The 27125-nt window shown below is 46.6% G+C and overlaps 1 protein-coding gene across 1 annotated transcript; it reads left to right on the forward strand.

Annotated features, from left to right (window-relative positions):
- Positions 1-2043: 2043 nt before the first annotated feature.
- On the forward strand, positions 2044-26363 carry CDCP2 (CUB domain containing protein 2). Its single transcript, XM_083158231.1, has 9 exons — positions 2044-2069; positions 2262-2264; positions 7160-7326; positions 10924-11082; positions 11500-11847; positions 16643-16978; positions 18226-18579; positions 23831-24009; positions 24977-26363. Exons 1-9 carry the CDS (start codon positions 2044-2046, stop codon positions 25289-25291), a joined length of 1887 nt encoding a protein of 628 aa, XP_083014357.1. The 3' UTR covers positions 25292-26363.
- Positions 26364-27125: the final 762 nt, after the last annotated feature.

Raw genomic sequence — 27125 nt, forward strand, 5'->3', positions numbered from 1 at the left:
ATGATACTTGCATATTCAATAGAAGTCATCAGTAGCAGAAGGCCTTAGCACCAGCCATATACCCGCTGCAGGGATTGCGCCTGACAGACTGATCTCTGGGGGTTATTCTGGTTGACGCGCAAGGCTGCGAATTCGCAGTCTTGAGAGTCCACCAAACCCCGCCTTGCGAATGGCGGCCTGGGCCACCACCCATTCGCAATGGCGTTTCCCTCGCAGGGCCTACGAATGGATGTTACACGGTAACATCCATTCGCAGCCTAGGGGGATCCACCCACATCATTCGATGGTCGGCGACCATAGAATGATGGCGTAGGTGTACACATATAAAAGTGACTCTCAAGTCCCTTACATATGCGTGGACGCTCGGGAGGAAATGGGCGGGCGGCTGAGATCCGGTGATGTCAGCTGGCCGCCGCCTGCACCATCAGGGCATTTTCACGAGAATGCCCAGCGGTCTCACGGGAACGGCGGGCACTGGTAACATACAGGAGTAACAGCAGTAGTAATAATGGGTAAAAGGGTATGTGCACTGGTAGCGTAACAGCAGTAGTAATAATAATAGGTAAGAGGGTATGTGCACTGGTAGCATACAGGAGTAACAGCAGTAGTAATAATGGGTAAGAGGATCTAAGAAGTGTTAGCATACAGGAGTAACAGTAATTGGTAGTCAAATTCTGGGAATAACAATTAGTAAGAGTGGAATGGAGCACAAAAGAAGAAACAGCTAGTAATTGGTACTTTGGTATGCTATAGTGGGGAGTACTAGTCAGACTGTGACAGCGTGGTGGTTCGGAGACCACGCTCAGTAACCCCCGGTGTAGTTAGATGTGCCCGGTGCCCGCCTTTCCCCCATTTGCTCAGTTTTGCGCCCGTCTCTGCTCCCCTTTCCCCCGTCTGCTCAGTTTTGCCCCCGTCTCTGCTCCCCTTTCCCCCGTCTGCTCAGTTTTGCCCCCGTCTCTGCTCCCCTTTCCCCATCTGCTTTTTTGCCCCCCGTCTCTGCTCCCCTTTCCCCGTCTGCTCAGTTTTACCCCCGTCTCTGCTCCCCTTTCCCCGTCTGCTCAGTTTTTCCCCCGTCTCTGCTCCCCTTTCCCCGTCTGCTCAGTTTTGCCCCCGTCTCTGCTCCCCTTTCCCTCGTCTGCTCAGTTTTTCCCCCGTCTCTGCTCCCCTTTCCCCATCTGCTTTTTTTTGCCCCCCGTCTCTGCTCCCCTTTCCCCGTCTGCTTTTTTTGCCTCCCCCATCTCTGCTCCCCTTTCCCCATCTGCTCAGTTTTCCCCCCGTCTCTGCTCCCCTTTCCCCATCTGCTTTTTTTGCCCGCGTCTCTGCTCTCATTTCTCAGCTTGCTCTGCTTTGCCCGCGTCTCTGCTCAGCTTTGCCCCTGTCTCTGCCCCCAAATATACACATTCTGTTTCTCTCCCTCTCCCTGCTAATTCCTTATGAAGAACACTAGATCCCTAGGACAAGTTTGTGTTTCTATAGCCCCCGCCATCTTTAAAAACCCATGCAGTTCCTGTTCCCTGCCTGGGGTGTCGCTGTCTGCTGTGGGGTTTCTAGCACAGGTCTGGTTTGCATATCAGTGCTGATATACAGACCACACTGTGCTAGAAGCACTACAGCAGACAGCGACACCTCAGGCAGGGAAGAGGAACTGCATGGGTTTTCAAAGATGGCCGGTGCTAGAATGAACACTAATCTATAAGAACTGCTTGGATTATTTTTTCTGTGTTTAGTAGATGTGTAACTTTTTGGCCTGAGTTTTCTTGCATGGGATATCCCCAGGAAATTATACAAAGAGTGCAGATGGTCGGTCTTCAAAGCCTGGCTACCACATGCATTATCGCTAGCCACTAAAGAGCTAAGGTTTTATAATCCGGTATCATTATGAGGCTCTGGTGGCTCTGGTCCACTTTCCAAGCCAGTCTGTGGACTGTTCCGCCAGGTTTGTGTATCATGTGGGCTCCTTGACAGAACATGCCTCCGGGCCTGAAAAGTCTTGTCTTGCGGTAAGAAGGTGTCTGCCAGCCACTGTGCCATCTTCTCGATGCCATGGTCAATAACCAGTGGTCTTTGAGGTAACGTGATGGCTACTGGTGTCCTACAGTGAGGGGCCGCTACCATATAACGTCTTTCGGAAGTGGTTTCTTGCCCCAAGGCTAAAAAGCACCCAGTCTATTCTACCCATGGCTGCAGCACATGACGGGTGGAAAATGTATGTGTGATGCACCGGAAAGTATATGAATTAATTCCCTTTTCCTTTCTTTTAGCAGGTAAGTGTATTAACTGTAAGAATGTCCATGGCAATGTTTCTTTCTTTTATATATCAGTTATTTTATTTTACAAGTTAAAACATTAACAGGTATATGCAATAAACATTACATTAATGCAGTAACAAAGATAGTTACAATTATGACGGACACAAAACACAGAACTATAAGACAATTTATAGATAGATATTCAACATAGATATACTGTTACCATTTGTACATGACATCAAAAGGACAATATTATCACTATTATATGCTAAAATACTACTTTATTATTGCGCAATAATATACCTGCTGCAGCTATAAACTATTACTTAGTCTCTCTATGTATTAGGTAGTCACTATAACCAAAGCATCGATTTTTGCTTTGTAGATTGGAGTCCCGCACTGAGTATCCTGGTAATGGGCTTACTGTATTTGTAATCAACAAGTGAAAGTGAATCAGGTAAGAATTGCTGGCTTAATCACAATGTAACAACACTGTAACAACACTGTATATATCCTCTATCCACTTTTCTTCATATCCTTTGCCTAAGCGTGTAAGTCACAGTAGCATGACGCCAGCTGTATAAAGTCTTTACACCATATTGCTTTTTACAGTCACTATTTCTCCATCAAATAATATTAGGCAGGGAAAGCGACTTCTTCTCTCCTTCTGATGAGGAAGCACATAAATGTCTGCCTTTCGTACAGTTATCATCTGAGGTAAACGCAGTCTCTGTGTTACCCAGACTTGCCTACCCTCCCGGATTCAGCGGGAGGCTCCCGGGTCTTACTGGACCCTCCCGCTGCCCTGCAAACCTTGGTATCCCTCCCGGTTTTTGAAGGTAATCAGTAACGGCGCAAAAATACTGATTGCGCATGCGCGAGTTCTGGAAGTGCCGAGGGGCGGGGCCTGCTCAGTACATGTGACCACATGTGAAGTCACTGCTGCCGGGGTGCACTGCTATCAGCTGCTGCTGCACTAACAATGCCTGCCAGCGTCCCGACTCCCTGCTGTGTATAGATTATCAGAGGCTACCTGCTCTTCAGTGCCTGTGGCAAGCAGTAGTGGGCTGAGCAGGGGGCAGGGTGACGTCTGCCCCCACAGGCCAGTCAACTTAAAGCAGCTATTGGCTGCTATCCCCACCATCCTCTCATCAATCTGGCCGTGCAGCAGACGGAGGTCTCAAGAAGAGAGCCCAGAGAGACCTCACAGGAGAGGGAATGTGCCTGCAATAGAAATGCTAAACCTGGCTCCATCCTCCCATTCCCATTCAGCCCAAAAAGTAGGTTCATATTGTGTGCCTCATGATTTAAAGATATTTAAGGGATGTACGTGGGGGAGTGGGGTTAGTGTTAGGAATGTATATAAGGGAAATGTATGCATATATGTATGTAAGACAGGTTTGCCTACTTGGAGCCAGGAAAGTGGCATCTCTCTCTCTCTCCTGTCTCTCCCCTACTCTGTCACTGTCTTACCATCCTCTCTCTCTCCCAATCATCTGTCTGGTTCTCTCCCCAGCCCTGTCTCACTGTCCCCCTCCTCTCTCCTGGTGGTATTAAACACATGCTTCCCCTCCCCTGACCCCATGTTGCCACTGAGACACTGCTGCACCTGCCAAAGGTGGACGTTATGGGGCACTTCTGGTAGACTGCCTAGAACCACTGGGTGGGTTTTCAGCATGTAGTGGCACAGAAAGTAGGAATCCTGTGATTCCAGCACCAGGAGCTAGAGCACCGTCTACCTCTGAATCAGGCCTAGAGTGTTCCAAAGTTTTAACCTGCCACTGCAGGACACACCCCTTAGTAACTATAGGTACGCCCATAGGTGGTGTTAGACACACCCTTAGGGTGGAGCATGTCACACCCTCTCAGCACTGCAGTACTTTCTACTACCAGCTAAAAACTCCCTGAAAAAGGTTTTCAAAGGTAGGCAAGTATGTGTATATATATATATATATATATATATATATATATATATATATATATATATAAAACAAACGGAAAAAGATTGTGCGCAAAGTCTTATATGAGGGAATTGTAAAAAGTACTTCTGTGGAACTATCAGTCCCAGGAAAACCAAGCCGCTTCTTCCACGGTAGAGTAATTGCACTCAGGTGATAGAAACCCGGCTGCTCCGTTTAAGCCCTTCAGGGCACCTGAATCCAGCAGGTAAGCAAATTCTATAGAGATAGACAAAACGGGCGCTTCATAGTGCAGATATCTTTAAAAGATTTGAATTTATTTTGAACACGTAGATGAATAAAATAACGTTACCAAAGGTGGCGGCTCCAAATTGCTGCAATGTAAAAGCATGTATACACAGACTTCTCGGCGTCTGGTACAGGGAGAGGTTACACTCCTCCGGACTCTCGCTGGTCTGATCGACGCTGAGCCACGCCCCTACGCGTTTCGTCACGATGACTTCGTCAGAGGGCTGGCCCAGCGTCGGTCAGACTCCTCTATATACCTGGGTGGCTTCTTTCAGCCAATCCATGACACACAATTATTAACTGCTTCGAACCTGTGTCCGTCATTGCTCATACAATCCACCAAATCTCCTGGTGTGTACCTCACGAGATTTTCATATACACAGAATATGTTCTAAAATGGCAACATTAATTTCTAAAATGGTACCGTTTCATAATAAAACATCTAAATATTAAAAAGTACACATCTTTTGTACAACAATGATAGATTAAATCTATACATAAAATATAACATAAAAATTAATACATCAAAAAAGACAGCACTATCCCGTTAGGATTAGATACATGTGCACAATATGCAAGTACAAAACATTTGGACAGAGAAAATTATCAAAACCTCGAGTATAAAAGTAGAAAATTGCTCTGTGGTTTTATTTTTTCTACTTTTTTAGTTTTCTACTTTTATATTCTACTACTTTTTCCATTTTAGAACATATTCTGTGTATATGAAAATCTCGTGAGGTACACACCAGGAGATTTGGTGGATTGTATGAGCAATGACGGACACAGGTTCGAAGCAGTTAATAATTGTGTGTCATGGATTGGCTGAAAGAAGCCACCCAGGTATATAGAGGAGTCTGACCGACGCTGGGCCAGCCCTCTGACGAAGTCATCGTGACGAAACACGTAGGGGCGTGGCTCAGCGTCGATCAGACCAGCGAGAGTCCGGAGGAGTGTAACCTCTCCCTGTACCAGACGCCGAGAAGTCTGTGTATACATGCTTTTACATTGCAGCAATTTGGAGCCGCCACCTTTGGTAACGTTATTTTATTCATCTACGTGTTCAAAATAAATTCAAATCTTTTAAAGATATCTGCACTATGAAGCGCCCGTTTTGTCTATCTCTATAGAATATATATATATATATATATATATATATATATATATACAGATTAGCAGTATTGGGACTTAACGTCTAAGTGGCATTATGGTTTGTGTCATATAGAGTCGTTTGTAATTGGCATTGGCACCAGCCACTGCAGGACACGCCCCTGGGTGGAAATAGATACGCCCCCATTATTTGTCACTAGACACGCCCTTTGGTTGAAACATGACACACCCCGTCAATGTTGCGCGACGCTGCGCTCGATGCATTTTGCTAGCATCTAAAATCTCCCTCATTTTGCTTTTCAGAAGTAGGCAAGTATGCCATCAACCCACTGCCATTAAACCTGACCCCATCGACCCACTGTTGCCCTCCCTGATTTCACCCACCGCCATTATCTCTGACCCCCTGCCGAAATTCCCTGACACCCCACCTACTGCTGACTTTTCTAATATTACCCAAACACACTTATACCCCTTTTCCACTTGCAGTCCCGGGTTATACCCGGGAATGTGTTCCAGGATGCTTCCCGGGACACTACCCGGGAATGTATCCTTTCACATTGCATTCAGACCCAGGATCGACCCGGGACAGCCCCATTCACACATTCCCGGGTATGACCCGGGAGTGCAAGTGGATCCAATAGACATCGGGGGGCTGCACTCTGCCTGTGCCCTGGACGCACTTCCCCTATGCTGGCATCGTCCGAGTCGCTGTAGTGGGAGTGGGGGGAGAACTCTCCCGTCACTTCTGTGCGATCTCGGGGAAGTTTTGCTCTCGTCCCCCCCCGGGGGAGGAAGAGGCGGAGGCCGCCTTCTGTGAGCCATCCGCCGGGTAGGGGTGGTAGGCGAGCGGCTCCAGCGAGTAGTCCCCGGGGAACCTGCTCCTGGCCTCCTGGCTGGGGTGCAGCGGGTACGCGGGGCAGGGCTGCGGGTGCTCGGGGGAGCCTGCAGCAGGTCGGCAGCTTCTTGCTGGAAGCGGCTTCCCCGATAGCGGTAGCGTAAAGTCCCGTGTAGCCGATCGGGACCATTCACACTGACGGCATCCCGTGTCGATTCCGGGTCCTACCCAGGTCAGGACCTGGGTAGAGATCCCGGAATGCTGAACACGGGAAGACCCTTTCACACTGCACTAAATCCCGGGATGATGCGCGTTCACGTGCAAAAACCCGGGATATTTTTGCAAGTGGAAAAGGGGTAATACTTGAGCTCCTAATCCCAGTCACTGCTACCCTCCCTGACTTACCCACCGCCGCCCCCCCCCCTCTGACCTGACTTATTGCAGACCTGCCTGACCCTACTCACGCCTCCTCTTCTGTCCCCACTGTGCTCAACACCAAAATAAAATGCCCTAACCAACGATCAGTCTCTCCTCCATTCACTAGAATTCCCCTCGGGCACATGGTGCCACTGGTGGTTGGTGAATCTGTAGGCTGCCTTCTGGCGGGATGGTCTATGTCTGTCCCATTGTATCTCCTTTGCCCCCCCACTGGTCCTGTATCCACCCTCAGACCCACTGCCTTCTCCTACCTTGCAGGTTTCTACGTAACCCTGGTGGTGAACCGGTGGTGGAACCAGTACCTGCATGCCCTTTCCTGACAGGGTCATGTGTGCCATCTCTGCCACCGTGCATGGATCGGATGAGCGGGGGAGGATGTACCGGCGCACACTCATGCGTTATTGCAGCCTCTCAGGGCTGCTCATCCTCAGGTCTGTCAGCACCGCGGCCTTCAAAAGGTTTCCAACTATAGATCATGTGGTGGAGGCTGGTGAGTGACCCATCTTCTGCTTTATAGTGGAACCATAAGGTGGACTTCTACAGGAAGACCATAGTGTAATTGTGTATATGCTCCTATGGCAAGTGTGACATAGGGTCTGTTCCTCCCACCACAGGGTGACACAGGCAGGAGGGGGCTATGTGACATATGGTCTGTTCCTCCCACCGCAGGGTGACACAGATGGAAGTGACTTAGAACACGGGGACAGGATGGTGTATGGGGTTCCAGTTACATATATATATATGTGTCATGTATCTGTTCCGGCAGGGTTTATGACTCTCTATGAGAGGAAGAAGTTTGAGAATCTCCAGTCCTCCTATAATAAGTACTGGGTTCCCTGTGTCTGGTTCTGTAGTCTGGTAGCTCAGGCCCGGAAAGAGGGGAGAGTACACGATGACCATGCATATCAAATGCTCATACAGGTGAGAGACTGCCATCTAGTGGTAAAATAATGATACATTCTCCCTTTTATTACTGTAGTTTGTAGCTATAAGGTACAACCAGTAGGTATACCCAGGGCTGCTATACCTTAATGCTTCATTATAGCCAAATCCGGAAATCCCAATGCATTACTCACTTCTGATCTGCCTGCAGATGATTTGTGTGATCGGGTTGGCCAACCAGATGCCACTGTCTCTATGAGTGAAGCTTCTGATTGGTCCTCCCTCTCAACCGCATTGGCCAGAACTTGTTATCACTGAGGGACTTGGTAATTGCGCTTTAGGTAGAGTGGATTTCGCTAAGACATCCTGAGAACATGACCTGTTGGTGGTATCTGAGGATTAGGGTTGAGAACCCCTGGATTAGAGCATTTTCCCTTTTAGGTTCAACAAGCTCCACACTGCTCTAATGAGAATGTACTAATACAGGGGTCTTCAACCTTTACGACAGTGTGGGCCACATAAAAAAATTCAATGAAGCCCGAGGGCCACTGTGGTATTTAGTACAGCCCTTTATCATAGGCGAATCTAGAATTATGGTAATGGGTGGTCCCAGATCTAGACATAATAGTAGGGGGAGCAAAAAGGGGGCGTGACCTCATGGGAAGGAGGCGTGGCATCACAAAAAGGGGTGTGGTATTATACTTTAGAGACCATACACAGTAATGCACATTGCACATTTTAGCAAACTCTGTAATACCCATTACACATAAAGCCACACGCCATAATGCCAATTACACATAAGGCCACACACCATAATGCCCATTACACATTGTGCCACACATCATGATGCCCATTACATACTATATAACAAACCGTAATGCCCATTACATATTTGCCACATAAGTGCTGCTTACCTACCTGCTCATTGCTAGGGGGTTCTTGCTTGATGGCACCATAATACCCATTACACATGATGCCGCACACCATAGTACCCATTACACATGATGCTGCACACCATAATACCCATTACACAAGATTCTGCACACATAATGCCCCTTACACATGATGCTGCACACATAATGCCCCTTGCACATGATGCTGCACACATAATGCCCCTTACACATGATGCTGCACACATAATCCCCCTTACACATGATGCTGCACACCGTAATGCCCCTTCCACATTAAGCCACACATTATGCGTAATGCCCCCAGATACCGCCACTTGTAGCGTCCCTTAAGCAATGCCCCCAAAGTGCCACTTACTGTAAATTTTTATATGAGCCTTCGCTGCTGCTGCAGGGAGAGATGGAGAGCGGTGCAGCTGCTTCTATGGGGAGAGGAGCAGAGTGCAGCGCAGAGTGCAGGGCAGAGCATGCTCCCACTCCCCTCCTGGTGTCCCCTCTAGCCGAGTGGACATTTGATATATTGTGAGCGCTGTCGTTGTGCGTGACATCGGGGGAGCACGCCGGGCGCTGGCACCACATGATTAAAGGGGGGGCGGGCTAAGGTGAAAGCGGCGAGAAGAATTGGAGCGGAAGCTGCAGGGGTGACAGTCACTGACAGCTGGGCAGAGAGCAGGGGGCTGCCCGGCTATATTCAGAGCACTGCAGGTCACGGCTGTTTGAAATAATACCCCTGTCACAACAGAAAATGTAGGGATTTACCCTGGAATATGGTCCCAGGATCATGCAGGAACATTCCCAGACTGACCCCTTATACACCAGCCTAGTCCCTGCATTTTCTGGTGTGAGGGGGAGATACAACCACTCCCCTCTCCCTACCCCCCTTTAACCAACCAGCTATATCTTCGGAACCAACTGAGCCATTTCCATGAGACCAGTATCATATTGAAGAACTTCTGAGTTGGCTTCAAATTATTTTGGTCCCGTGAAACTGGGCTGTTTGGTTCCAGAGAAATCTGCCCTCAAAGAACATAAACAGTCATGAAATTACATTTAAGAAATGAAAAAAAAAAAAATGGTTTAACCTCAATATCCCTGGAACCAATTAACCCATATGGATCCAGCCTGCTATCAGATTGAAGGCCCAGCGATTTGGGTTCGACTGAGATCAACCTTGAGCTTCAGTGATGCCGAAGGGGGAACTGCCAGTCGTTGAACTGGGTGGGGGTCGGAATTAGCGGGTCCCATGTTATCCATAGGGAAAATGTTCCAGCTTTGCCTGGCAGTATCTCCGGTTCCCAGGGGGCTAGAGACACGGGGTTGGGCTCGTTTGAAAGCCCCATCCCTCAGCTAATGGGTGGTCCAGTGCACCCCCGGACCACACCCTAGATTCGCCTATGTCTGTGACCAACAAAATCTTTAATCTCAATAAATAATACATTAATGACTCAACTGCCCACTTAATGGCCAAGCACTCCTGTTCAGCAGTTAAGTACTTGCGCTCTCTGGGCAACAATTTACGGCTATGACACATCACACCCTGTAACACTTCACTACTATGTTTTATTTATGTTATGCCCTGTTTTTTTTTTGTCTGGACTGGTTTTGGAGTGCCCCCAGACGTGAACCACAGAATGTTAGGGACCTACTCTACAGAGGTGACCTCAACGTTGGTGGCCATGTTCCATACCTCCCAACTTCTGTGTTGACGAAATAGGGACCCGAAAAGGGGGTGGGGCATATGCAAAGGAGGGCGCGGCTTATGCTAATTAGCCGCAGCCTCATTTTCATACGAGAATAGACGCTGTGCGCATGCGCACAGCGTCTATTCTATTAGATTTGGGGGTCTCCCAACTGTCACCCCCCGCAGCGGGACAATGCCTGCCGCGGGTGGGACAGGACCCAAAAATCGGGACTGTCCCACTGTAATCGTGACAGTTGGGAGGTATGATGTTCTCTCTCTGTCTGGGTGTCAGCTTTCTCCTCGCAGTCCACTGAGAATTCTCACATTAACAATTCATGCTGAATTAGGACCCAGGTGCCAAATCTTCTTTGGCCCTGCAGTGGAAGGCCGGGCACCTAATTTGTACCACTGGGCATGCTACACCCAGTACCTGTAGAAATTCTTGCACTTTGACCGTCCATATATGACAGAAAACATTGCACATGGCATCACTGGGCACTTTTTCCACTGCACAATAATTAACTCTAGCTATAGGACCAATATGGCTGCCGGTCCTTCGCCACCATCAGCGAGAGCCCTGGATTGTGCCCCCATATGTCTCTGTGATTTAATGCAGGTAGAGAACATGATAGCATAAATCCAAAGACATCAAATACACATCAGAACATTGAGGGTGGAGAGCAAAAAGAGATCAAGTTCCCATTCAGACAACAGATGAATTATTTATCCCACAGCAGCTCCGTCTCTGAGTTATCTGTACCTGAGTCTGAGAGCAGTGGATATATTACAGTCCCAGCACTGCAATATGCAGCATATTCATTGCAAGTTTATCTTCATGATAAGTGTGTTATGGAGAACGACTGGGGTTCACACACGGAAAGGTAAGCGGCAATTTCATGAGGTACTTTACTACTGTCTGGGCATGAAACTGAGATGAACCTCTCAATTTACCCTTTCAAGTACAACACCTCATCTGTAGATTCAAAATGGAGGAATTTTAATTGCAAATAAGACCTAACCGTTCTCAGTTAGACTTGTCTCTGATGATTAACCATAAAGTGTTCGGCCTGATTGGGCTGCTTAGTGAAAAATGTTTAAATTAAATGCAAACTTTGGGTTCGGTGAATGTTTAGAGAAAATAACTGGGAAAAGAGGTTTGGTAATGACCCTCCTAATTATTCTCCTTTCACAGGTGTTAAGTGTGGGGGCGTGCTCTCTGCCCCGGTAGGACATCTGTCCTCCCCGAACTTCCCCAAGGTGTATCCGCCTTACACCGAGTGCAGCTGGCTGATTGTCGTGTCCGAGGGATCCACCATACAACTCACTTTCCAGGAATTCAGCCTGGAATACCATGATGCTTGCGAATATGATTATGTGAAGATTTACAATGGGGCGACCAGGGATGACGGAAATCTTTTGGGAACGTTCTGCGGCTCAAATTCCCCCCCAAATCTCACATCATCTTGGCACGTTCTATCCGTTATTTTTCATTCAGATAAGCATGTGGGCAGCACAGGATTCTCGGCTACATACAGGAAAGGTGAGGCCTCTGCCTGAGGTAAACTTGCCCCAAACTTTCCAACATCTCCATTGTGTATCAACTGCTCGGTTTTTCTATGCGGTTCTTCTATTCTAAGATTCATCAAGGCATCTAGGCCTTTATAAATGTATATGCTGTATTAGTGAATACCATGAGGTAACAACAGTGGGTGCAAGGGATGAAAATTGCTATGGGGCCAGAGGCTTGGGGGGGCCTGAACCCAGGTTAAAAAGTCGCATACCAATTTCCCAGATTTACTTTGTGAACAGTTGGGTCTGATCCACACTTACCTGCTTTTCAAAACTAGTTTCAGGGAGATGTTGGTAGTAGAATTTTACACAGCGCCCAATTCAGAGGGTGTGTCATGCTCCACCCAAAAGGTGTGTCTAAGTCCATATATGGAGAGATTGTGAAAAGAGATTGTGAACGTGGCACCTAGAAGCGTGGGTGTGTACTGTTGCATCTGAGAGGAATCTTTTAAAATTACTTATATCCAAATGTAGCTGAGCCCCAAAGCAGTCAGTAAGAGATACTATACTTGGAAAAGTGCTGGGAAATGGTGCCGATGATTCACTGTAAATGTGTTTGTCTTTCATTTCTTTTTTCCCCCAAATATGTAACAGTGCAATGGGGGCTAGTTGAAATGAGGGAGATTGCTAGACTAATGAGGGAGAGAGGGAGATTGCTGCTATTTCAGGGAGTCTCCTGCAGAATGCAGGAGGGGAGGTAACTATGGTCTAATCCACTGTCCAGTCTGAATTGTGACATCATTATCAGTGAGAGGAGTGTGTGGTCGATGTTTTGATGTTAACGGGGCAGCGTAATGTGTGAAAAATTACTGTGGCCTCCAATTACTGTGGAGGTTACAATAATTGGCACAATATGAACTGGATGACACTGTGTTGTGGCATAATATGAACTGTAGGGCGCTGTAATGTGTCATTATCTGATGTGCTTATTGTTACATAATAAGAACTTAGGTACTAATGCGGCACAATATGAAATGGAAGCACTATAGTGTGGCATACTGTGAAGAAGGGCACATGCCATTATTTGAACTGGAGGGCACTCTTATTTGGCACAGTTTGAACAGGGGCAATGTAATGTGGCATAAAATTAACTAGGGAACCTGTATGTTATGATGTTAATTATTAGGTCGACAATGTAAAGGTCGACAGTCAAAAGGTTGACATGAGTTTTTCACTGCCCTACCATCCACTGCGGCATGGTGGAGAATAGAGTGTGCTGAGCGCAGCAGGCACCGTGCCCAAAGCATGGCAAGCGTAGTAAGCCATGTGAGGGATGCAGTACACTTAGACAGTGTCCATGTTGACTATGTCGACATGCGGGACAAAAAACGGGAGAAACTCATATCGACCTTCTGACTGTTAACCTACCCATTGTGACCTAATGCTTGTGTCAACCTTCCGACCATGTCGACTTTAGCCATGTCAACCTAATTCAGGTGTCAACATAAGGTCTGTCGACCTTCTGTGGTCAACCCAATGTTTGTTGACCTAAATTGGGTCAACCCAATGACCCATACCCCCCTAAACAATGCAAGTTACACAGGATATTGTCCGATGGGTATGGATTGAAAGGTCTACAGCAGGCATGTCCAACCTGCGGCCCTCCAGATGTGCTAAAACTACACATCCCAGCATGCATTGCCATCATTCTAGCATTCCCTAATAGCCAAATTGTGGCAAGGCATGCTGGGATGTGTAGTTTTAGCACATCTGGAGGGCCGCAGGTTGGACAAGCCTGGTCTACAGCGTCTAGGTAGCCAATCAGGAAGACAGTGACAAGATGTCAAAATACAAAAGGTCGGCATCTGTCGTCATGGGCCCCAATCAGTATAGCGCAAACCCACCCGGCGCCAGCAGTGTCCCACAGTGGGGGGCAGTTAGAAGTCCCCCTGTCACCCGTGGATATACGCTGTGTGCATGTGCGTCTATTCTGCAGCCTGAGGTGCTGGGGACAAAGCCAGCAGCTCAGAGAGCCACTAGCCATGCCCCCACAGCTGCGGAAACAGGGGAGTGGCCTCGCAGGATTAGGCCACGCACCCGTGCCACTAAGCCACACCCTCTTCAAGTCGGTCAGACGTTGTGATGTATGCCACAGGGTGTCAATCACCATGCGAGCAGCGAGCGAAGGCTAGCCTTTGCTCGCTGCCTTCGGTCGGATGGCTGGAACATGAGCTCTGCGCACCGTGCCCATGCGTGGTCATCCGCTAATCACTTGGGCTAAGCAAAAGGTTCTGAATCAGGCCCTTTATCTCTGTTCACTTTAGCAATCTCTAAAGCTTAGTGCATCTGTCCCTCAATGAAAAAAGCATTTCTGCTGTGGCTGGAACTCAATGCACCCCCGCTGTGTGCTCACTTATTGGGGCAGATGTATTAAGCTTTAACAAGAGATCAATTCAAGGGTGATAAGGAGAGATAAACGCCCAGCCAATCACCTGCTAACTGACATGTTGCAGCCTGTGTTTGAAAAAAGTCAGCAGGGAGCTGATTGGCTGGATGTTTATATCTCCTTATCACACTTGCATTTATCTCTTGTTAAGGCTTAATACATCTGCCCCATTGTTAGGTATTGGATAATGGTAGTTAGGTAGTGGATAAGTGGAATAGCGTCCCATCAGAGGTGGTAGAGGCTAACAATAGAACAATTTAAACATGCTTGGGATAGGCATATGAATATCCTTACAAAGAAATAAGGATTAAAAAGGGTTGAGATTACCTGAAGGATAAAAAAAGGGTCAGACTAGATGGGCCAAATGGTTCTTATCTGCCGTCAAATTCTATGTTTCTATGTTTCTATGTGTAACTTCCACCCATTGGCGTCTCATTCTGCATTACCCTAATCCTGTAAGTGAACCAGGATACAATGCCTGTCACCGCAATGGCTCTGTAATCAGCTTTATACAAGAGTTACCTTGCATTCTGTAATAGTTTCTGTTGTCTTGTGTATAGAATCCCACTGTTATCTGATTTATCATGTCTATTCCACACAAAGGTTGGTTTACATCTATTTACCTGCTTGGAATGGGTTTAGTTCAGAGTTCGAGCCCTGTCCTGTTTTATTTAGATGATGTACTTGGAAATACTTCTCAAATGTCTGTTTAACTATCATTGTAAATAATGAATCACTCCAGTCGGACAAACCGAAGCCGCTGATACAAGGGGAACTCAAACCTGTGACACTATGGGGCTAAAGCAGAGGTGGACCTTATTTTGATGGTTATGCTAATCATTTGGGGCTTCCAAGATCTGTGCGAATGCAGGACCCGTGTTGCTTGTGTGCTGATCTGGGTCCATAATGTCACTTGCCAGTAGCGTAAGGTCATCCCAGTTGCCCAGAGGCAAGATAAATATTGGTGCCCCCAAATAGCTCAATCATTAAGGTGTCTGTCTCCAGTTAGAAAAGTTGTAGGTTCTAATACAGGGTGTGAAACTTGCAAAAATGATGTTAGGAGGGGGAGTCGGCCACAGAAGCGATATCGAGGGCTTTCAATTAACTGATTCAGGGCCAGATTCTCTAAGCTTCAAAAGTGATAAAATGGAGAGTGATAAACAGCCAGCCAATCAGCTCCTGCCTTACATTTTTCAAATACAGTCTGTGACATGGCAGGTAGGAGCTGATTGGCTGGCTGTTTATCACTCTCCAGTTTATCCCTATTGAAGCTTAGAGAATCTGGCCCCTAAACTGGCAGGGGAGGAGAGGTGCCCCTTGGGAGCAGGAGCCTGGCGGCAGATGACTCCATTGCCTCCCAGAGTTACGCCTCTGTCACTTGCAGTGCTTCAAAAGCATGATGCAGGTGTTTTGGGGCAGTAATGTGCAACGGTCCAGAATGTGGAGGCAAGATACGGACGTGTAGTGGTAAGCATTACTGCCTCTCAGAACTGAGGTCATGGGTTTGTTTCCATCCATAACCCGAACTGTGCGGCATTTGTATATTCTCCCCGTGCTTGCGTGGGTTTCCTCCGGGTACTCCGGTTTCCTCTCACAATTCAAAAATATACTGGTAGGTTAATTGGCTCCCCACAAAATTAACCCTAGAATGTCTGTGTGTGCGTGTACATGTGGTAGGGAATATAGACTGTAAGCTCCACTGGGGCAGGGACTGATGTGAATGTTCAAATATTCTGTTAAGCGCTGCGGAATATGAGGGTGATTCTGGTTGACCCACAAAGCTACAAAATTTGCAGCTTTGTGGGTCCTCTAACCCCCCCCCCAGCCTTGAATGTGGGGCAAAATCATTTGATGGTAGATGACCATCGAATGGTTTTGCAAGCACTTGCAGATCTAAGATACCTCCCTGACACATGAAAAAGGTTGACACAAACATTAGATTGACAATGGAAAGGTCAACAGTCAAAATGTCGACATGAGCAGTGGATGACTTACAAAGATGCAGTAGTTGTGGTAAAAGCTTCCACCTATGAATCAGGCCCATTGATCAAAACAAGCTAACAAAGTCAGTCACACTCTAATGCCAATTTAAATCTCCGCAACACAGCTGTTTAGTGCATAGCCTCGAAGCTAACCCTAATTTGTGCGTTTCTGTCTCTCAAGTACTTAATTACACTAATTTTAAGGTGAGTCAGCCTCACAGTTAGGACAGCGGCCATTTTGAACGGTATGTTCCACTGAAACTAGTTGGTTTCCTGTTTTCACAGATATTTAGTATTGTATTTCAGTTATAGGTTAGGTACTTCTTTTAAAGCTTATGTACATGAATTTATATGTTACTTTTTTTGATGGTTCTTCATGCTGTCATCACATCTTACAGATATCTGCGGAGGCGTCCTCACTGGCCTTTCTGGGGTAATTACCAGCCCAGATTACCCTGACAACTACCCAAACAATGCGGAGTGTCACTGGCTGATCCGCGCGGCTCCTCACTCCAAGATCCGACTGGTTTTTACAGACTTCCAGCTGGAGAGCCAGGAGTGTAACTTTGATTATGTTGCAGTCTTTGATGGCTATAATCTGGAAGAACAAGTTGACCATTATTGCGGCACCACCAAGCCCCCGGACACCACATCATCTTCCAATGAGCTGCTTGTAGTCTTCAAATCTGACTTCAACATTGGAGGGCGGGGATTCAAGGCGTACTTCTCATCCGGTATGGACACAAGCATAGGTGAAGCCTAGAGTCAGCCAGGACAGGACGCCATTATAAAACTCCATAGAAATAAAACTTGGAGCCTAATTCAACATGGATGGCCAATCAGAGAATTCACAAATTGAGCGATTATCTAATACTTGTGCAACATTTGCATCGCACATGTCTGGGACCAAATATAAAAAATATCTGCACCTATAGATGTTGGCGTGTGACTGTCAGGAAGCTGGCGTTTAGGGGGGGGCGGGCATGGCATATTCTGGGTGTGTTTGTGAAAACGCAGACGTGCCCAGACTTTTTTTAAGGTGGGTCTCAGACGTCAGCGATGACCACTTCCAGCCCGGGTCTTGAGCAGCTTAGTGGAAGCCCTAAATTGGCGCAGATGGAAACAGCTGTTCACAGGTTCAGTTTTTGCGAATGTATATGCGACTATCTCAATATTGGCAATGAATTCGCAATTTTGCAAGGGGCGGCTTTTCTGTCTGGGTGGTGGCTTTCTGCTCGCAGGCCACTTCGAATTCTTTGATTAGCGATACATGCTGAATGAGGCCCTTGGGTAGGAATTACTCCTAATTAGAGCTTAGAAATCTGTCCACCTATGGAGATTGTTTATTTCACTACGCACTAAGGGTACTACTCAGAGTGAAACATAAATGTGGTTCTTAACTTTATGGACAGCAAGTTGCATTTTTTTAATGCACAAACAGCAATAAGCAACACACTGGGCGACTGTGAGCTGAAAGCCGCTCAGTTTACTTGTTTGAGCTACTTTCAGCTAGAAAATTGTCCAGTGTGTGTGATGTGCGCTCCCACATCATCGCTGGCCCGGCTGCTCATCTACTGGTATTATCAGCAGATGAGTGGCGGAGTGGACCGCATTCCATAGTGTCCTGCCATGGAAAGTCGTCCGCTCCTGGTAAAATCCTTAAACGTTTTTCAGCTCAGCGATTCTCCCCATCATTGTTTTCCATACAGGCTACCTTTCTCTGCACCTGTTACATCTGCCCCACATGCAGTGCAGCATGGTTTTGCCCATTTTGAGCGCAAATGTGCCCTGTGATCAGGTCTGAATTAGGCCCTAAATGCACCCCTGAATAGTAAGTAGAATTGAGTTCAGTAATATGAATATTTCTTATAATGTATTGCAACCATGGATCTTTCTGTAGGAAATACAGGAAAACAATAGTTTGGCAATAATGGAATAGTGCTGATAAGCAATAGTGACCTATTTTCCTTTATCTGACCAGGGGAATGTCAGGATGTGTACACAGCTGTAAAAGGCAACATCACCAGCCCTCGCTATCCGGAAATGTACCCCAATAATATAATCTGCCAGTGGAACGTACAGTTACCCCGAGGGTTCCGCATCAAGATGTTTTTCCGGGAAGTGGAGCTGGAGGAGAGAAACAGTCTGACGGAGGAGTGTGACTATGACTACATTGCGGTCTATGATGGACAGAGTGCGGGGGACAAACTCCTGGGCAAGTGGTGCGGGTTTGAGGTACCACCACCCTTGGTATCCAGCAAGAACAATCTACTGCTGGTACTGGTCACCGACAGAGACACAGCCAGCAGTGGCTTCCTGGTGTTCTATATTGGGAGTGAGTAACATTTGTGTTTCAAACTCTTGTGTGGTTAATAGTAACTGACAGGACAAATGTAAGGTGGCCTCAGGAGGGGTTGTGGTCTGTAAACATATTGATTGGGTCAGCGATATGCTAGAGGATGTAAACATATATTATAGTATATTACAGCAGCTCTAATGTCTAAAAGAAAACTGTTAGTGAAATGGAATGTATAATATACCTGACAAACTCCCAATGGACAAATCTGGGTATGCCCCAATTTGTATTAATCTCTAATGACCTCACCCCAAACTTCCCACTCATGCCACTCTGATCTGTTGGACTGTCTCATAAATAACACTGGTGGGGGGGGGGGGGGGGGGGTTTCTCTAGTTCTGTATTATATTGGCCCGGTGCTGACAGCTGCAGGCTGGGACGTTCCATTAGCTCCGGAATGGAGTGTGTCGTGATAGTGTGTTCTATGTTAATTTATGTACTACAGCATAATGGGTTTTATTATTAGAAAGGTGAAGCAAGTGGGATGGCGCTTCTGTTAGTTTGTGAGAAACAGTAAAACAAAATCTACTATATGGACAAAAGTATTTGGACACCTGACCATTACACCAACAGGGACTGTATTGTCATTTTTTATTTATATGATGTTGGTCCCCCTTGTGTAGCTATAACAGTTTCCAGGCTTTTCACAAGACCTTGGGGTGTTTCTCTGTGAGTTTGTCCCCATTCATTCTGTAGAGCATTTATGAGGTCAGGCACTGATGTTGGACGAGAAGGCCTGGCAATCTCCATTCCAGTTCATCCCAAAGATGCTTCATGGGGTTGAGGTCAGGGCTCTGTGCGGGTCAGTGAAGTTCCACGCTGAACTCATCAAACCATGTCTTTATAGTCTTTGCTTTGTGTCATATTGGAAGGAAAAGGGTCTTCCCCAAACTGTTGTCACAAAGTTGGACAAATAACGTTGGGGGTTATTCTAGTCCATTCTTTCTGACAAAATCCTTCTTAGATGGACAAAACCATGTGCACTGCGGGTGGGGCAGATGTAACTTGTGCAGAGAGAATTAGATTTGGGTGAGTTATTTTGTTTCTGTCTAGGGAAAATACTGACTGCATGATTTTACACTTCAATATAGATCTCACTTTGAAGAAAAACCCCACCCAAATCTAATTCTCTCTGCACAAGTTACATCTGCCCCACCCGCAGTGCACATGGTTTTGTCCATCTAAGAAGGATTTTGTCAGAAAGAATGGACTAGAATAACCCCCATTGTTCTGCTGAAGCATTAAGATTTCCCTTCAAAACCCTGAAAAACAGCCCCCATACCATCATCATTCTTCCATCACACTTCACAGCTGGCCTCATGCAGTCAGGCAGGTAACCTAGATTCGCTTATCTGATCTGACTGATAAACAAAGAAGCGTGATTGGTCAGTCCACAGAACACGATTCCACTGCTCCACAGTCCACTGTCTCCGTGCTTTACACCACTCCATCCGACACTTGGCATCGGACTTGGTGATGTGTGGCTTGCACGCAGCTTATTCCATTAGGCTCCTGACGCAGGTTTTGCATGTATTTTGATGCCAGTGGAATTTTGGAACTCTAACTATGGAATCAGCAGAGCGTTGGTGACTTTTACGCACTATGCCCCTTAGCAGTCGCTGACCGCACTCAGTGATGTTACGTGGTCTTCCTCTTCGTGGCTGAGTTGCTCCTAAATGCTTCCACTTTCTGATAATGGGCCTGATTCCGGTTGACTCACCAAGCATCTTAAAATTGCTACTTAGGGAGCCATTTAAACCGCCCCGCCCAGGTACGCCCAGGAAACGCAGGGCATCCCTATGCAAACGCCCCCTGCCCACCTCCATCCGTGGGAACACCACAGTGACTATGCAAGACGCCCAAGCCGTTTACACAACGGCCCTGCAAATGTCCATATGTCTACTGCATAGACATTTGACTGTCAACCTTTCCTATGTTGGCCTAATACTTGTGTTGACCTAATGACCCTTAAAACCTAGACACATGTCGACCTTCAGTGGTTGACCCAATGATCCCAACCCGACATTGTTACATGTAATGTGAGCCTAAAAAGTGGAAAATGTGTCACTGTGAGAAAATCAAATTCTTTTTGTGGAGAAAATTGCTCCGCAGCCTACTGCATCTTTTATACATGAGTGCCTAACACAGGTCCATCTTATATCCCTTTCACAATTGCAAAAATATCCCGGGTTTTTGCACATGAACGCGCATCTACCCGGGATTTAGCTCAGTGTGAAAGGGTCTCGAAAGAATATCCTGACCTGGGTAGATTCCGGAATCGATCCGGGATGTGGTCAGTGTGAATGGTCCCGTACCCAGGAATGGGTACACGGGACTTTAAAAAAGCTGCTGATTGGAGCTTTCTTGGGCTCACAAATGCTGATGTCATCTTTCAGAGCCCTGGAGTCCATTTCTAATGACATGCATATGCATACGGGATCAGTGTGAATGGGGCTGACCAGCTGCCCAGGATCCCACTATTCTAGGAGCCTTTGGAAATGGGTAGATGAAGTTCCCACTGAGGGGGTTATTCTGATTGATTAGCAAAAGTGCGAATTCGCAGCCTTGCGAGTCCACCAAACCCTTCCCAGCGAATGAACGCCCACCAGCCGCCCTATCGCAGTGATCAAAAGATGTGGTGCGTGCACGCATATAAAAGTGCCTTTAAGTCACTTACATTTGCGTGCACACTGGCACGGATATGGGCGGGCAGCTGACATCCGGTGATGTCAGCTACCAGCCCCCCGCACCCGCTTCACCACCTCATTACCATGAGAACGCTGGGAGTTCTCATGGGAACGCTCATGGAAAGCTGGGCGTTCCCATATGGTTATGGGGCAGCCCAGAGCCCCCCGCCCCCCTCACACCGCCATGGGTGCATGCTCCCGGTGAACTGAACATTCGCAGAAACGCGCCTGCACACGAGCAGACGCGCACAGAGGACCGAATAGATGTGAATAACCCCTTGAATTCTTTACCTTCTTCCCAGCCTGCAGCCAGACAGTGAATGGCTATCAGCGTGCTGATTGGTGGATGACAAAGCTTGCATTGAGGAAGAACACCCCCAATCCACCAAGACCCTGCCATCAGATGATGCAACATTCTATACCACAGTAAATGCCACCATTTTGATTAGAAATGCCTCTGCCCCATAAAAACCCACTGGCCCCAATGTGTCTTCCAGAACCTCAGAGACAAGTAAAACATTATTCTTGGGCCTTATTGATCTTTGCTGAGTTACATGGAGATCACCAAACTCTGTGTACGCTCTATCTGTAGCAACGGTCACCCTATATACAATACAATAGAGGAATGTGTCTCTCCATTCACCACCGCTGATTCCAGACACAAGACCTGAGACAGTGGGCAATTAAATTATTCCAAGAGATGATAGCTCCTAAATAAGGAAGCAGAAAAGCAGAGGAAATGCAATTTAGAGTGATTTACAATCTGTCTCTCTTGGCCCGAGGATTCAGTTTCTCTCACTCTTGCCGTAATGCACTTTTTTTTGTATATAGGAAAAGCTTTTAATGGTTTTCTAATGTACTGGCTATAAGAAGCACTTGTAATCTCTTATCGATTCGCTGGGAGAATTACGGACTCAGCGTCGATGTTGTTACTTGCAAAAATAATGCTGGTGTTGTGTTTTAACCCCGTCGGCATTTTACTAATCAAGTATTAACCTGTTGCCTAAGGACAGGGGGGTACATTTACTAAGATGGGATGTTGCCCATAGCAACCGATCAGATTCTACTTATTTATTTAGCACCTTCTAGAACAGGGCTGGGCAACACCGGCCCGCCAGATGTTAGTGAACTACACATCCCAGGATGCTTTGCATTAGTTTTGCTATGTGGCCATGCTGAAACTGATGCAAGGCATGCTGGGATGTGTAGTTCATCAACATCTGGAGGGCCGGTGTTGTCCAGCCCTGTTCTAGAAGATAATAGATAGAATCTGATTGGTTGCTTTGGGCAACACCCCATCTCCAGTAGAAAGGTATACGGTGGGCAGATTGACACTAATAAGGTTGAGTCGATATGTCGACCACTATTGTTCAACAGGCCATCAGTTGATACATGAAAAAGGTAAACATACCTTAGGTCGACAATGTCATTAGGCAATAAGTTGACATGTAAAAGGTCAACATAAAAAGGTCAACATGGACATGGTCGACATGAATAAGGTCCACGTAAGCTTTCCTTTTTTTTTTTTTAAAAGGTGTTTTTTTCATACGTTTCCATCCAAATGTACATAGAGTTAGATTATAATAGTGCGCCGAGCGTAGCAAGGCACCATGCCTGTAGCATGGCGAGTGAAGAGAGCCATGCGAGGGGACATGGTACACTTATACGGTGTCCATGTCGGCGTATGTCGACATAGGCAACAAAAATACAAAAAAAAACTCATGTCAACCATTTTGAACCTTTCCATGTCTGCATATTGTTGTGTCGACCTTGTCAACATAAGGTACATCAACAGTTTCATGTGTTGACATAAGGCCTGTCGACCAAAAGTGGTCAACCTATTGACTGTCGCCCTTATTAGTGTTGGCCCTATGACCCATATCCCAGTAGAACTTACGTCTTCGTAAACTTACCCCACTGGGCGCAGCTATTATTTGGTCTGAATTACACTTAGCTCATCAATGCATAAAGGTCATTATTCTGGTTCACTTGCAAAGGCAAATTCCTTCTCAAATGCACAAGTGTACGGCAGGAGGGGGGGGGGGGCAGATGTAACTTGTGCAGAAAGAAATAGATTTGGGTGGTTTATTTTGTTTCCGTGCAGGGAAAATACTGACTGCTTTATTTTTACACTGCAGTATAGATCTGACTTTGAAGTAAAACCCCACCCATATGTAATTCTCTCTGCACGTTACATCTGCCCCACCTGCAGTGCACATGGTTTTGTCCATTTGAGAAGGAATTTGCCTGTAAGAGTGAACCAGAATAATGGCCAAAGTGAGGCACACCGTAGCTGCAGAGCAATGTAACTAGTTCCCAGGGAAGATATAGTCTGCATTCTCACTAGTATTGGCTCCTGTGCACAGACTGGCTGCCCCGCCATGTATAGGCAGCAGGGATGGTTGCATCGTTTACCTGACATCGTGCTGCAACTTTTCAGACGAGTAATTAGGGTAAATGGGAAATGCTCAGGAAGGAGCAGGTCATTTAAATTCTTATCCTATCACATCTTAGGTCATAACCAAACACTTTCTCTCTTTTAGTGGTGCCCATTAATGTCAGCTGCACCCGCACCGACTTCCACATTCAGATCCCAAGTCAGTCTGTCCCCCACCTGGAGAAAAGTCACATCTACCTGGGATCCCCTGCATGTGCCGCTCAGCTATCTGGCAGCAACTACAAGATCTATGCTCGTTTTGACACATGTGGAATAGGTCCACAGGTAACCAGCAATAATCAAATATGCAGCTTATATAGGGCACGATTCAGGGTTGATCGCTGTTGTGCGACTTTGCATCAAATGACTGCACGTGCGTATGGCTCACAGTATGCATGCGCGACACCAAACTGCAACAAAAACACTGGAATATTAATTTGCAACCCAATCACTATTTGACTGACAGGAAGTCGCCATTTCTTGGTGGTTACCTGACATTTTCTGGGTGCGCCAGTAGTAAAAAATGCAGGTGTGCCCTCCAAACTTGGCTCAAACCCCACTAAGGGCCAGATGTATCAAGCTACAAAATGTGATAAATTGGAGAGTGATAAACTGCAAGCCAATCAGTTCCTAAGTGCCATGTTACAGGCTGGGTTTGAAAAATGATAGGAAGAAGCTGATTGGCTGGTTGTTTATCACTCCATTTTATCACGTTTTGAAGCTTGATACATCTGCCCTTAAATGTTCTGTGCTTTTGCCTGAAATTGTTTGACTCTGCTCATGTGTGATCCCGGGGCCCACCAATCACGACCAGGCAAAGTCATCTGGTAGGTCCCTTACACTAAGGTACATGTCAGGGGCAACTAAGAGACAGATGTGCAGAGCAGAGGATGATGGCGTAGATATTTAGAGATAAGGGAACAGATGTATGCTGATGTAGGTTTGTTAATTAGTAATGTACACATAACCAATGTAACCAGATGCACGAAGCTTCAAAAGTGATAAAATAGAGAGTGATAAACAGCCAGCCAATCAGCTCCTGGCTGCCATGTCACAGACTGTGTTTGAAAAATGTCAGGCAGGAGCTGATTGGTTGGTTGTTTATCACTCTCCATTTGATCACTTTTGAAGCTTAATGCATCTGGCCCTTAATAAGTTGGGTGTAGAGTCCTAATAGTCATCCTTAGTATATTCCTTAGTATATAGACCAAGCTACTTCTTTGTAACTAACAGATCTCTGCTCCACTTGCAGAAAAGGAACAGCACCTCGGTCATTGTCAGTGTCCTCTATGTGGACTTCTCCCTGGGAGCTCAGACAGACGTCCATGAATATGAGGTGCAGTGTGAGCCCAAGAGGAAAGAAGCCTCTGTGCGCATCCTGTCCGGCTCAGACCCAGCCCAGCTGATCGGGTTAATGGAGAAGACCGGGGAGTCTCACCTCCCAGAGGCCGCAGCATCAGAGAGCACCGAGCGTGTGCAGGACAGCAGCGACGTGGTGTTCATTAGCATCTGTATATTAGCTGGAGTCCTCATGCTCATCGCAGTGGTGGGACTGGTATTGCTGTGACATCATCACTGGGACAATGACTACAACCAAGGCAGGAAGAGCGGGATGAATGAGGATTTAATAAAGAAACGCTGGCGCAAATAAAACACATTTCATTTCAAATACTGTATCAAGATAAACCATGCGGAGGCCAAGAACAACCTATTACAGTCTGCGTCTTATGTTGATCATTTAACAGACCTTGCCTTGTTGTCAATGTTCTAGGTCATCTAGGTTATAGACTGAATAAGGTCAGTCTGTTTCCCTACACAATTCAATAGGTCATAGGAGATGCCACAAGACAATCAGTGAGGTTAGAAAGAACATGACGGGTCTCCCAGGATTGTCGGAGACTGGAACGGAGGATTAAGAGATACCAGTGCCTTAGTGATGTTACTGCTGGAATACTCCTGATATCTGCTGACGTTTACGACATAATAAACCGGGAAAACCTGGATGATCATTTAGCCAATACTTCAAGCTACTGCATTCTCTGCTGTTCTCGATTCCCCCCCAATGATCATGCATGAGTACAAACATATCTATATCCAAGTTTCTGCTAATGGCATATCCATTAATTGGTCTTTTAAAGGGAAATACATTCAATAAATGCTGAGCACAATCTCTGGGCAGCCGAAGACAATCAGCACAAGAACCTTACAGTACATCAGACGAAGTAAAGCTAGGAATAAACAGCAAAAGTAACAGGTATACGAGGGACTGAGGAAGAGGGAACCGTCCCTTCTCGCACAAAGAATTTCACTTCCAAACATTTAACAGTTTAAATTACTTTTTTAAAATCCAGATCACCTGCCGTTCCATACGGTCACATTAGTGGGCTGTATGACTGATAACAGCAAGGTTGCCATGTTCCCGCTGTTGTTTAAAGAGGAGTAAGAACATTGGTGACTGGTAAGATAATGGGACTTGGGGTTCTACCCAGTTTGGGACACAAGGATTCTGCTGTTGAACGGATGATCTGTAACAATACTTGCAGCCATGTATATACTGAACATGATGTGGTTCTGCGGTGATGCTGAAGACTCATATTAAAAAGGTGCTTTAAATATGCAGATTATTTAAACTAAGATAGTGTCGACCCTTATTCACTAACTGCCATACAATTATAGTGGTGATAACAGACATCACTCCTGTACAGGTGTGCCCATACAACTAGCCTTCCTGCGCTATAGTGAGCGATGCCGCAGATTGTTTCATACTTTCTCATCGTTTACACACCACAGCTGCATACCTAAGTACTGGTAGTGTACTGGGGACTTATGGGGTAATTCAGACCTGATCGCTTCTCTGCTAATTTTGCGGAGCCCTGCGACCAGAGTTAAATACCAGAGTAAGGCTGTGCATATTTCGAAGATCGGCGATTAGCTGCAAATTAATTTGCAACTCACTCACTACTGAATGATTTTTCCAGCATGTACAGTCTGTGTGTAACCCAGGACCTGCTCGGCCAGTGCAACAGAAACAGGCTGATCGGGGCCGGAGATGATGTCACACGCCTTCCCTGAAAAAGCTTGTGGTTTTACTGACACAGTCAGAACATTTTGGGTCATTAGGTCTTAAGGCTGCAACTTCTACAACGGAGCAGCTCTCATCAGAGCCGTTCCTGGTGATTCTATCGCCATCTGTCAGAAGGGGGCGCCCGCACGAGACACCCGTGCGCCCTGTTCTGACGGAGCACGCCACCGCTCCCCTGCAGCTGCCCACATCCATCCTAAACCGGTCAGTCTCCCTGAAGCATAAACGGGCAGGGAATCCGCTCCTCGCCGCCGAGTGACTGGGACCCGCGAGCATGTGAGACACAGAGCGCCTCTCCGTCAGCCTGCACCACCTGAGA

The sequence above is a fragment of the Crinia signifera genome, chromosome 8 (genome assembly GCF_055691185.1).
Source record: "Crinia signifera chromosome 8, ASM5569118v1, whole genome shotgun sequence".
NCBI classification, from domain to species: Eukaryota; Metazoa; Chordata; class Amphibia; order Anura; family Myobatrachidae; genus Crinia; species Crinia signifera.

Bases quoted from the DNA above. Each gene is read 5' to 3' on its own strand.
- CDCP2 (XM_083158231.1), top strand. From the start codon at position 2,044: ATGGTCAATAACCAGTGGTCTTTGAG. The intron at 7,327-10,923 runs GTGAGTGACCCA...GATTTAATGCAG, and splicing joins AGATCATGTGGTGGAGGCTG to GTAGAGAACATGATAGCATA. The intron at 11,848-16,642 runs GTGAGGCCTCTG...CACATCTTACAG, and splicing joins CTCGGCTACATACAGGAAAG to ATATCTGCGGAGGCGTCCTC.